This window comes from Meleagris gallopavo, chromosome Z (genome assembly GCF_000146605.3).
Source record: "Meleagris gallopavo isolate NT-WF06-2002-E0010 breed Aviagen turkey brand Nicholas breeding stock chromosome Z, Turkey_5.1, whole genome shotgun sequence".
Taxonomy (NCBI): Eukaryota; Metazoa; Chordata; class Aves; order Galliformes; family Phasianidae; genus Meleagris; species Meleagris gallopavo.
Window position 1 is genome coordinate 34306197 of NC_015041.2, and position 13497 is coordinate 34319693.

At 33.9% G+C, this 13497-nt stretch overlaps 2 protein-coding genes across 2 annotated transcripts in view; both read left to right on the forward strand.

Moving 5' to 3' along the window:
- VPS13A (vacuolar protein sorting 13 homolog A) overlaps positions 1–13497 on the forward strand; it is a gene marked incomplete at its 5' end in the record, with an annotated part of 68961 nt that overhangs the window by 27531 nt on the left and 27933 nt on the right. The window contains 12 exons of the mRNA XM_010725764.3: positions 39–271; positions 1752–1844; positions 2333–2689; positions 3492–3593; positions 4007–4165; positions 4281–4542; positions 5460–5620; positions 6047–6150; positions 7412–7709; positions 8823–9218; positions 9833–9937; positions 10030–10180. Of these exons, the coding sequence (XP_010724066.3) occupies positions 39–271; positions 1752–1844; positions 2333–2689; positions 3492–3593; positions 4007–4165; positions 4281–4542; positions 5460–5620; positions 6047–6150; positions 7412–7709; positions 8823–9218; positions 9833–9937; positions 10030–10180 (2421 nt within the window). The remainder of the gene's footprint in view (positions 1–38; positions 272–1751; positions 1845–2332; positions 2690–3491; positions 3594–4006; positions 4166–4280; positions 4543–5459; positions 5621–6046; positions 6151–7411; positions 7710–8822; positions 9219–9832; positions 9938–10029; positions 10181–13497) is intronic.
- LOC116217539 (vacuolar protein sorting-associated protein 13A-like) overlaps positions 2251–13497 on the forward strand; it is a 13998-nt gene continuing 2751 nt past the window's right edge. The window contains exons 1-2 of the mRNA XM_031557323.1: positions 2251–2256; positions 11128–11130. The gene's annotated coding sequence lies outside the window, so the exon portion shown is untranslated. The remainder of the gene's footprint in view (positions 2257–11127; positions 11131–13497) is intronic.

Sequence of the window (13497 nt, forward strand, 5' to 3'; positions counted from 1 at the left end):
TTTGAACAATTGACCTAACTGAATTTCTATTTTTGAAGCACCTCTGCAGCCTGTATCTATGATGGAAATGAACATTATTGTTAAAAATCCAGAAATTGTGTTTGTGGCTGAATTAACAAGAAGTGATGCTCCTGCTTTGGTAGTTACAGCACAGTGTGAGGTCTTCATTAAAAATAGTCCTGAAAGGTACAGCATGACAGCTGCTGTTAAAGAGGTACAAGTAAAAGCGTGCCCATTTCTTCCAGAAAAAAGGAAAGGGAATGTAACTACGGTAAGTTTAAAAACATCCAGTTTGTATTTAAAAGGCACTGTGTAACTTATGCTACTAGAATAAAAGTTATTTCTGAAGTTTTATATTATGTATACATGAATAAAATTCTGTGTTTGGTTTATATTGTTGCTTTTGTTCTTGTCAGATCAGACAAAAAAAATCTTATCTTAATGTGTAGCTTTGAGGTTTCTTTCAATGACAAGGTCAAAATTAAGATCCAAGAGGAGAAAAAATGGTATTCATTTCTTACATCCTGTGTAAGCCAAATGACTGGCGGTTTGCAAGAATACTCTGTTTTAAATGCCACGTAGCAAGTTTGGAATTTCAGTCTGAAACTTTCCATTAAATAAGTATGTGAGTGTATAGCAAGGAGTCACAGACAGAATGGAAAGTTTCTGATTGTGATTCTGATAATTTTATGAATAGCTTACTGTAAATGATTCATAAAATTATCAGTGAACTAGAGATTCAAATGAGATTCCACTGTCTTTAGTCAAGAAATGAAACATCTGACATGATATTTTATGAAGATCACAAGGTTCTGGATATTTGTATTAACGTGAAGTTTTTATAATATCTAAACTTTTGGAACACATGCGATAGATTTTTTTTTTTTTTTCTTCTTATAAATAGATTTTATCACGTGAGATGTGAAAACTAACCCCTGCTTTAAGAGTAGCGTGGTGCAGTGAGGTTCTTTTCCTGCATTTCTGCATACATGTGCCTTAGAATGTAGTATTTTCATTTCTTGTTGTACCACAAAAAATAAAATGATGAATTTGAGCAACAATGGATAAAATAATAATGCGAACAAAAATTGTTAAATCAAACTTGCTTGGTAAAACTGATTCAGGGTATTTCTGTGTCAGCAGCATCTGATTTAGATATGGATAGAGATGTTGGGAAAGGTCACAAAAGTAGCATTTCTGGAAATATATGTTTTTCAGTCACTTACCATCTCAGGTAGTTGACTTGGGAGCAAATTTTGCTGTCAATAAAATATTAGCAGAATCTAACTACATTTGCTTACTTTATTAATCAAACAGAGCTATGAGTTTTGTTATATTGATAAATGGGAATATGCAAGGGCTGATTATAAAGTCAAGCTGGAACTGAATATGATTGAAAAAGTCATTTATTTATTTGATATGTTGTTACTGTGTCATTAATTGTCAAGTCTGATTCTCCTCAAAATTTACAAACATGATATGCATGTAGTATTTGAAGACATCTGCAAACTTTACCTAAATAAAGACATTGCTGTAGTGTGATACATTTTGCTGTAGCTGATATTTGGTACTTTACTGAGGTTATATTTCTGATGCTTGTTTTTCTTTACACTGGAACACATTTCACATAGTGTTCGGATTACTTTTAATTTTGAAGAATAGGCAATATATTTTCAATGTTCTTGATGTGTGGTATTTTAAATGATATTATTTTTTTTTTCTCAACATGTATTTTTTACTCTTTTGTGTAGGTATTACAGCCTTGCGACTTCTTCTTTGAAATGAAACGGTCTGGTAATAATCCACAGTCAGCTGATCTAATGATTAAATCTCTGACAGTAAAAGTAGGTAGAATTTTATTTTACTTTTTCTTCTACTCCTTCCTGCTCAGATGGCTTCAAAGTTACTTATGGGATATGTCTCTTTAAAAAGATAAAAACTAAAAATCAAGAATGACTGAAATGGTAAATTGTTTCTGTTTTTCATCAGATCACCTTGCTGCTTTGGCATGTAAAAACAAATAAAATTGATGAATAACAAGTAAGTCACAAAAGCCTAAGTTTTACAAGAATGTGTGAAGTGCCGACTCAGCATTTGAAGTATGACACTCAATAATGTAGTTTTGAAAGATCTTGTCTGGCAGAAAGGTTGAAAATATGAACAGATTAAAATATAGCTTGTGGAAAGAAATGTGTTTTCAAATGTGAGGAAAGATGTCTGTAGAAAACTATTTTGTTAATGTAATTAGTTATGATTGTTTTGTCTGAAGGTAGCTGACTTTTCTTCCTGTGCTAGCTTCTGATTTCCAATTTTTCCAACTTCCTATTTGTAGGTTTCACCAATAATCATAAATACAGTAATAACTATTACCTCCGCCCTTTATCGAACTGCAGAAACAACAGAAGAAGAGATTAGTCAAACTCCTCCAGGCTTGTGGAATATGAAAGACTTAAAAGATCTAAAATTGTGGTTTCTTGAAGAGTCAAATGAAAGTGAAGACACAAGTCCAATCACTGAACTGGTTCCCACAGGGCAGTTATTGAAAATGAGTATAGAATCTGTTGTTCTTACACTTGAAGCTGGGGTTGGGCACCGAACTGTACCAATGCTCTTAGCCAAGTCCTCATTTCTAGGAGAAGTCAAAAACTGGAGTACTCTCATCAACCTACATTCTCAGCTTGAGCTAGAGGTGAGAAATTCTAGATAAGGAAAGAAGGAAAGAATTTCCTTAGTATATTACCTCATTATATTATTTAGAATATAAAAGAGAAATGATCTGTATATTTGATGATTGAACTCTCGAAGACATCCGTTGTAGGAGCAGGAGTGGATAAGATGCTAAAGTAGTGAAAGCAGAAAATCTAATGCATTAGATTTACTATATTAATGGCAGCAATTGAGATCATACAGTCTCAAATTTATACATATTAATACTCTCTATAGTGTCCTGAATGCTTATTGTGACGATATTAAATTTTGAAGAACCACAGGCTAAAACTCATGAATGATGTTAAATTAAGATTACTACAGAATATATTAATGTGTCCTACTTTCAAATATTATGTGGTATCAGTATCTTATATGAGTCTTCCAAACTGGCTTATATTTGGAAATTAATAATGTAAAATTAAGTAACTCTTGTAGGTAGATTCTTCCTTATTTTGTAGCACCTAGAAGTAGCTTTCAGTACCTAGAATTTAAACTAAAATTATATTTTAAATGAGAGAGCATATAAAACTTTTTTGGAAAGAGAACTTATAGTAGAGACTTAAATGCATCATTTATTTCATTATGCATTTTCTTCGTTTTATGAAGGGAGCTAACTAAAAGTCTAGCCTGATTATCTTTCTTTTTTTCTTTTTTTTTTGTTCCTGAAGAAATTAATATATCTGTAAATCAGAATTTTAAGTCCCTTAAAATATACATAGTATATGTCTTCTAGTATTTTAAGTAGTGTATAATTTCTTAACTGACATTTGCATTTCCGATAGGTGCACTATTTTAATGAGATGTTTGGAGTTTGGGAACCTTTACTTGAGCCACTAGAAATAGAGAAGACTGACTTATTTAAACCATGGATTCTTGAAATCAAGGTATGTTTTCCAAAGCTTAACTCTGGGAAAATCTTTCATTTAAATTATTCTTTGGGGAAAATAAACCAAGCAACAAACAAGCAATCATAACTCTTCACCTTTTAGTAAGAGACTATGCTGATTCTGGTCTCAAAGTAGGTAAGTATATTATTAAGGAAGAGGGATGAAAAATAATGTATTTAGCTCTGTTACTGGAATTTCATTCATGCCTGAGATCTATTCATTGCCTATTGCCTTCTTTATTCCTTCTCTTTTCTTGTTTTAACTTGAAAATAGAAATACGAATGAAATAGGAATATCGGTATAGGGCATAGAAGTGGGAAGAGGAGAGGAAATAAAAAGTATTGAGATGAAACTTCCTCTGCAGAAAAAATGATAAGAATTCTTAAAAAAAAAAAAAAATCTTCTTTCAGATGAAGAAGAAAGCTAAAAAAGCATTAGTTGAATCAGATGCAGAAGAAGAAAACTATAAAATTCCAGAATATAAAACAGTAATAAGTGTTTCCTCAAAAGACCAGCTGAATATTACATTATCCAAATGTGGACTGCAAATGTTGAGTAACTTGGGAACGGTAAGAAAGATAACTTTACTATACAGTGTCAGATTTCCGTTAAGTGAATATTTGCACAAATTCTCTTGTTGAAGCCTTACTCCATTTACTTATGTTTTGTATCTTTACTTTCCAGGCATTTGCTGAAGCAGCTAGTCAAACTTCAGATATCTTCAAAAAAGACCAAGCGCCATTTGTACTAATAAATTCTTTGGGACTTGCCATCACTGTCTTGCCTAGTGATTCTTTCAGTGTCCTCGATGTTGAATTTGGAGCAAAAATATTTGATTTAAAAGACGGAGGTAGTTTAAATATGGAATATGTCAGATCTAAAAGTGAGAGTGAACAGTTCACAGCAATGACAACCCTGAGTAGCAAAAGGTTTTATATTCAAATCTGTAAGTTCCAAAATTCACAAACCATCATTTTTTGTAAATACTTTGTAATGCACCTTGTATTTGTCACATGGTTATCCAGTGTTTACTGACATGAAAGCATTGTTTCTTTGGACTGTAGATGCATGCTAGTTTTTGAAATACTTATCTGGCCTTCATAGCTAAAAGTCATGCATATCTTGTTAATTTCTGTAGCATAAGCTTTCCGTTATGATAATTTATTAGATTACTAATTGTTGTTTCATAATTTTACTGCAATTACTTTTTTGTTTATAGTCACATATTAGTGCATAATGGAGCTGTCTATTTTTACAACATTTTAGTTTCTAACAGTACTGAGTGTTGTATATATGCATGTTTCCTTGAGGGAAAAGTCAAGAAAAAATGTTTTAAATAATTTAAATATAGTTATAGCTAAAATTTAGCTGTTTTTGATGGTTTGAGTTAACCATGTATGTTGGTTTGTTATACCAATTGACAGTTTTTCAAGATTGATGTCTCAAACCACTTGTGACCAGATTATTTGTTTATAGTTTATAGTTATAGAATTGTTTTTTGCAATATATATGTGCAATACCCTATTAATAAGCCATTAGATTTTGTAAATATTTATTTGTAGGCACTGATGTTATTAGCAGAGGCAACAGCTGCGAGGTATTTAAGTTACAGGTTCATTTACTCCTTTTCCTGTGTGGAGGAAAAAGGAATCTTTCCTGTTTGGTCCCATGACAAGATTGTCAGTTAGACTAAAAGGGATCATTGTACTTTTTCATCTGCTTTAATTTTTTATTTTTTTTATTATTTTTTTTTTTTACAGATTGAACGCTATAGCAAATACTCTTGAACACATCTTTCTCTTTTTTTTAAATATATCTTAATTCTCCTTTTGAATGTTTTGTTTCTGGCTTTGCAAATTCTAGGTCCACATAATCATTCTACTGTCGAGAAGATTCCGCTGACTAAAGTGGGTCGGTGTATTTACAAAGTAAGACATGAGGAGTCAGGTGTTGAAAGGTCCATTGTCTGCCAAATTGATACTGTTGAAGGAAGCAAAATGATAACTATTCGTTCTCCTATCCAGGTATATAACCAGGATCCTTTCCTGCATTGTAGTTTCATTTACTTTTTAATTATTTTCTTTTTAATGAATGTAGATGATCTCATAGTCTTTAAAATCATTTTAAAAAGCAGTTTGCAAACTGATCTCAGCAATTCATGTAACTTTGCAAGTATGCATTATAAAATAGATTAGAAGAGATTTTAAAAAATAAAAAGCTTTTTCAAAGGTACTAAAACATTGGATATGAAGGAGCTGGAGTTCAGATTGCAAAATATTGTTCAATTAGATTTTCTGTTATTAGAGAATCCTTTTGAAATACTTGAGTTTGAATGGGAAATGGGTAAGATAAATAGTGAGAAAGTACTTATTCTGTGCTCTGTTCAACTCATAACAGTTTGTCTTACAAGTATTTCCTTATGTATATTGCTGGATTTTTATTTTGTTTAGATAAGGAATCATTTTTCAATCCCTTTCACTATTTTTGATGAAGGAAGATGTCTTGGGACTGCATCACCAGAGAATGAATTCAACATACCATTATCCTCATACAGGTAGTTTATTAGATTATTCTTCTATCCAATAATATGCTTATACGTTGCTGATTATTGCATGCAAATAACTATGTTAAAAAATAAAAGTCCATTTCCCATTGCTACCATTGCTACCATTGCTATCCACAAATAGATATTTTTTTGATGGAATGATGTCTAGTTATAAGTTACAGCTGCTTTTTGTCTTTTTCTTTTTTTTTTAAGAGATACTGAAATATAACATTGAATGTAATACACTTAAACTACATCACTGATGTAGAATAGGACTTGTCAATTTTTGAAAGACTTGTCTTACAGTTTATCTATGCTATTAACACCTGCAAGCTAACACCCAATTGAAATTGCAGTGTGTGTGTGTACTGTTTATCTAATCTATTACTAACTTGTAGGCAGATGTTTGTTTTGACAGTTTTTAAGTCTTCTTCCTTCTGTTCTCACCTAAACATCAATCCTTTTTTTTTTTTCTTTTTAATGATGATAAACACATACTGGCAAGTATTAGTATATATAACTTTTTTGTGCTGAAGTTTGCAAAGCAGTCATAGAAGTTATAGAATACTTCCATGTTAGGCACAAGGCAATGACAGCATTCCTTCTGCTTCAATTTCATTTTTAGTTGAGTAAGTTACAATGTACTGAAGGTGCTCTTATTTTCATGAACGTTTCTAACTTTCTGTATCTTACTAAATAAGACTATTTAATAAAATTATTTAATAAGAAGGTTTTGCAACGTTCTGATTCCTTGCACAGATACATTGGTGAGTTCCTTTGTACAGGCATGCAACATTAACTGTCAAATCTTCAGTCAAGAAGCATCTGACTGGGTCAAAGCAGTTGCCTTAAAAAAGCCAAGACTATGAAAAATCCATAAATCTAATGCCTAATATGACTAGAAAGAAAGGCACTTCCTACAGATCCATAAGAGTTGGATTGTTTAGTCAGATCTTTTCCTTGGAAGAGGAATATAGCAGCTCTTGTACATGAATTCAGTAGCACCTTCATAACAACCTCCATCAGCCTCTTCTTTTTGAGTAAAGTGTGTGGCAATGTGAGGCAGAAAACAGCAACTAGTATAATGCTCCAGGAACCTGTGAGACCTAATCTACCTCTAGCTTCCTTATTCAAATAAGAAAAAGGCAGGCAATGAGTTACTGTCAGAAATCTTCAAAAATCCAAATAGAGTCTTAATATTACATCCTACTTTTTAGTAATTAAAATATTCAATCTCATACTGAGTGTTTAAAAATGCTTTCATTTACAGATCAGTACTGAGTTTGCTACCCATAGCAGATGAAAATGGAGTGGATGGAGAATATGATATGTGTGAAGGAATTACTTTTGATGAAATTATGAAAAATGTTGACAGCTTATTACAAAGGAAATGCCAGTCTGTGATGTCGACTAACCACTCACTTATCGTCAATATTGTTACTGTAAAAGACACATTGACATCTTCATTATGCTCAGATGATGAGTGGGATTTCTCATATGTCGTACATTTATGGCCTTCTGTTCTTCTTCACAATCTTCTTCCTTATCACATAACGTACTCTGTAGAGGTAATTCTTCAGTGTTCCAGTTTTTGTGATGTTACCTGTTTTTGCTATGAAAGCTGATTAGCTAATTGAAATCTGTATTTAAATAAACTGCTCTTTTACTGTTTTTATGAAGCAGGCTTTACAGATATTACTGGGAAGTCTGTATTTACAGAAATGAAGTGACACCAGAATGGGGGAAAATGGTGTTTTTAATAATCAGTACTACAGATACAAAGGCAAAGAGAAATTTATGCTGTCTAAACTTAATCCTGTGAGAGTTGCTTTCTGTTTTCCATGTGTATCTTGGTCCCAACTAAGCAGTGTAGTTTTTTCTAGAGATTATGACTGCCTCAAGCAATATAATTAGGGCATTCTACATAACATTTTATGTTCTTTCACAAACTGTCATTAACTTCTAGCAGTACCGTGCTAAGGAATTATCCAATTGCTGCCTTTTTACTAAGTTTCTGCTTGAATTACAGCATAAGTGAATATTTATTCCAGGTGAAATTAGGTGCCCTTTGACTGCTAGTGGGCCTTTGAAAGCTGAGCACCAGCTGCTCTCATTTAAAACTCCTAAGACATGTACGATGTCATCATTAGTTCCTCACCACTAAATGTCCTAATCTGTGCATATGTCCAGACTATGTCCTACTACTTAATAATGCAGTTATAGAATACACTGAAATGCTTTTTTCTCAGATGATCTTAGTGACTAGTATTTGGATTCAAGTAGAATAATCTCATCATAGCATTTTATCGTAAATGCACAATTACTAGAGTCAGGGAATGTGATTTCTGCCACATGCTTGAAAGTAACATTTTATTTTCTGTATCTCTCTTATGAATCTTGTGAAATAAATTCTGAGTTGAGGAAATCTGTCATTATGTTGATTTAAACCTGATGACAGATATGTTGTGTTAAATGCTAATGACAATATGTTGTTGTGTTGTTTTTTTTATAAAATGTGGTATTAAGATAGATATTAAAGAATGTAACACAGTTATATATACATAATATGTAACAAACGTTTTATTATTTTTCTCAAATAACTTTCATCTTGATTTTTAAAAATATTTAGAAATATATAATATCAATATAGATATGGGTTTTGACTGTGACTTTTTTTTAAGGGAAATGGGAACAAATATCACACTCTACATGATGGATGTTCAGCCCAGATTCATAATGCAGTCTTGGATCAAACAAGGCTAGATTTAGAGCTGCTTAATTATCTTGATCAAAACTGGAAAAGCGAGTACCATATAAAAAGTAACTTACCAGATATCAGCTTCACAACATTTTACTGTATCACAGAGTTGGATAAGACTGAGCTGGACATTGCTGTCCATGTGACATACACAACTGGGCAAATGGTTATAGCAATTCACAGCCCATACTGGATGGTAAACAAAACTGGTCGAATGTTGCAATACAAAGCTGATGGCATTCACCGCAAACATCCTCCAGATTGCAAAAAGCCGCTGCTGTTTTCTTTCCAGCCCAAAAACTTCCTCCAAAATAATAAGGTATTACAATTAATAAAATCTGACTCCCTCTCTCTTACTGTGCCTTTTTTTTTAATTTATTTTTTTTACTTTGAAAGCTATCTACACTTTCATGTTCTGTAAAAATCATGAAACTTAATGCACTTCTGTATAAGACAACCTTAAATATTAAAGTACATTGTCAGATATACTTGAGGAAATTTATCAGATATTCCTAAGAAAGAGAAGTTCGTCTTTTATCAGGAAGGAAAACCACTGAGAAAGAAACAATCCTTTATCTCATTTAAGCTACATCAATAAAAGTCCTTGTTCTAAGTAATTCTTAGAAGTTGTTTAAGAATGTGAAACTGTGGTACTTGAAAATTGAATACTTGCAGTTGTGTTTATTACATTCTGTCTGAGATGTTAGTGAGTTGTGGTTTAATTGTAATTTACCATTTGACTTTGCTAAGAGACTTTTAATGGTGCTTACTACTAATTGAGGAATGAATCAATATGGCAATTGTGTCTTATGCGTAGAAATACTGGTGTTTTCAGTATGTGCTTAAGTTTGTATGTATACATGTATACTCTTTATGTGATTCCAGAGGTCAGTGTCTGTAAAGTGAAAATTAATACAAGCTGCTGCTTTATAGGTTCAACTTATGGTAACGGACAGTGAGCTGTCTGATCAGTTTTCACTGGACACTGTTGGAAGTCATGGTTCAGTGAAATGCAAGAGTCATAAAAAAGATTATCAAGTAAGTGAAGTTTATCTTTTGAATTCAGTACTTTCAGGAAATATAAATGAAGTCAGAGCAGAACTGCATCTAACTATTTTTTCTACTCGCAGGTTGGTGTCACTATCAACAACAGCAGTTTCAATATTACTAGAATTGTAACTTTTACTCCATTTTTTATGATCTCAAATAGAAGCAAGTACACTTTGGAAGTAGCTGAAGAAGGCAAGGAAAAGTGGATACCAATTGTTTTGCAACAGGTAAACTTATGAAGGAAACTCTTTCAGGTGTTTTCTTTAAGAGAAATAAATTACTTAAAACATTTAAAAGATGTGCACGGTGTTCTACAACTATGTCTGAATACACTGTTTTTTCAGTAAGTTTCTGTTCTGTTATCTTTTCTCAGTGAAACTTTTGGACATATAAATGTAAACCAGGTTTGCAATAAGTGGAATGTTTTCTCTTTTACTTGCATCATAAATAGTATGAGGGCTGTTACTGTATTATGTTTCTCCATATGGCACTGAAACTTCTGTTCCATTTATTTCAGTGGTTTGACTGACTTGATGCTTGCATCTAGGACAAGTGGTGCAGAAATGGCAGCTTTTGTGCTGACAAAGCCTGCTTTATTGTAGACTAGGCATGCAGCTTCACTTTTGGCACTGCAGTATCTCTGTGTCTGATACAGTTTTTTTCTGTATGTGCCTTGAATTCCGTGTGTGTGTTTTGAGTTCAGTACATCTCAATTTTCACATTGTGAACTTTCTTCAGAACACATACGAGAAAGAAAGTATCTGGGGGTAATGTTGGATTCAATTTGGAATAATGTAAATGCTGAAAGCATACTGCCTTTTAGGAAGAATAATCTCTCTATTTCCCTCTCCTCTAATGGGTCTTGAAGAGAGAAGATCTAGAATAGAGACAAGCTTGCTAATGTGCTAGCTCATATCTCAGTTGAGTTCACTTCCACATAGTGCTCCCCATTTTTTTTCATTCACTTTTGTCCACTTAAGTTAAGCAGAGTTCTTCCTGCTGCTTCTCAGTTTATCCAAACTTTCTTAATGATAGGCTTTCAAGGAAAAAGCAGTTCTTGAGTGTAGCCCATCTAGTCGTGGGCATGTGTCCTGTCAGGAAAGGAGTTGATCTGTTAAACTTCATTTTCTGTTTTTGAGAGAAATTAATTGCTCTTCAAGTGTTGCAGTAGGAAGGAGTTGGTAGATTTTGAGTGGTATGAAATGGCTTAACAAGGACAAACAGTTCTTTATATTTGCTGACCAGCATGAATCCTTAGAGAAAGAAAATGTTGACCGTATCTGTACTCGAGATTGCTGCTAAGTGTGGAATCATAGAATTGTTTGAGTGGGAAGGAACCCTTAAAAGTCATCAAATCTAAATCCTCTGCAATGAACAGGGACATCTAACAGATTAATCAGGTTGCTCAGAGTCCTGTTCAGCCTGACCTTGAATGTCTTCAGATATGCGACATCTACATCTCTGGGTAATCTGTTCCAGTGCCTCACAGTCCTTATTAGCACTTCTTCCTTGTATCCAATCTAAATCTCTCTCTTTGAGTTTGAAACCATTTCCTCTTGTCCTTTCACAACAGACCCTTCAAAAAACCTTGTCCCTTTCTTTCTTATATCCCACCTTTAGATACTGAAAGGCTGCTACCAGGTCTCTCTGGAGCCTTCCCTTCAGGTTGAACAGCCTCAGTTTCTTCAGTGTGTTGTCTTAGAGAAGATGTTCTGTATCTGGGATTCTTTTAGAGACCTTCCACTGGACATGCCCCAGCAGGTCCCTGTCTTTCCTGTACCTCACATCTGGACACAGTACTCCAAGAGAGGTCTCGAGAGAGAAAAGGGTTGGGATCACCTCCCTCAACCTGCTGACCACTCTTTTTTGAATATGATTGGCTTTCTGGGCTGCAAGGGTACATTGCAGGTTTATGTCCAGCTTACCATCCACTAGTACCCTGGAATCTTTTACAAGAGACCTGTGCTCAATCCTTACATCCTCCAGCTTGTATTGATAGTGAGGGTTGCCACAACCCACTTGCAAAATCTTGCACTTGGCCTTGTTGAACCTCATGAGGTTCACCTGTGTCAACTGCTTGAGCCTATCTAGGTCTCTCTGAATGGCATCCTGTCCTTCAGTTCTGTCAGTCACACCACACAGCTTGGTGTCATCTGCAAACTTGCTGAGGGTGCATTTGATCCTGCTGCTGATTCCAGAGTGCTGATCCAAGTACTGATCTCTGAGGGACACCACTCATCACTGATTTCCATCCAGACATTGAGCCATTGACCACCACTCTGGATACAATCTCATAATTAATTCCTTGTCCATCAAACAGTCTGCCCATCAAATCCATATCCTTAAAGTTTGGAGAGAAAGATGTTATGAGGAACCATGTTAAAGGCCTTACTAAAGTCCAGATAGATGACATCAGTGGTGCTTCCCTTGTCCACTGACACAGTTATGCCAGAATAAAAAGTCAAGCTAGTGTTCAAAGTACAGAGGGGCAAGTATAATGTCTGATGAAGCACTTAGAATAGAATATTCCAAGTTGGAAGGGACGCACAGCAATCATCAAGTCCAACTTACAGCTCCACACAATACTACTTAAAAATCAAATCATGTGCCTGAGGACATTGTCTGAGCACTTTCTGATCTGCAGTGGCTTGGTGCTCTGACCACTGCCTGGGAAACCTGTTCCAGTACCCGACCACTTGTTGGTGAAGAATATTTTCCTAACACCCAATCTGACAAATCGTGTAGCAAAATATTTGGAAATAGTACCATTTTGTGCCTAAAGCACTGAAGTGTTTTGCAAGAATGTATTTCAGTTCTCTGTGGTTACTTCTGTGACTTATTTCTTAACTAATCCTTTTTACTTATTTTAGTTTTTCTTTAGAATTTTCATTTATTGTTGACTTTCTCTTTGAATTTCCTCTGAGATTTCCAATATTCCTATGTTGAGACGTACTTGCTATACTTTATGCTAGTACATTACACAATTTATGTTTCCTTTGGTGTTGGAGTAGATAATACCTTCAATCTTGCTGTTTAACTATATTTTTTTCCTTTGTTTTCCTGCTTCCTGTGGTGTGAGAAACAATGGGAAAGGGAACTTAGTGGCATGGTAAGTTGGTGAACTAGTCTTTCACCACTGACGATTTAACTTTAGGATTCAAATATAATTGAACAAAAACATCTGCTATCTCAATCTGTATTGGAAAGAGAGAATTTGCAGTTTTGAATGCTATAGGTGAATGGTTTGGCATAATAAGAAAAATGGTGCATCTTAACAGTCACTGACTTATTCTGTTCATTTCATTCTGAGCACAGAGCCACTATGAACTTTTTACAAATGCTGTGAGTGCTTGCCAACGTGGTTGAGATTATGAATAATTCATAAGTTTTTCCTTTTGCAGGACTCTTTTAATCAGCTGCAGATTTTTGATTAGTTAGTGTTAGAGCTTTTTTTTTTTTTCATTTCTCCCTGCCTTATCTATCTAGAATGTAACTTAAGGGACTTAAAATGCTGTTCATTATCGATTTTTTTTTTTTTTAATTGATTT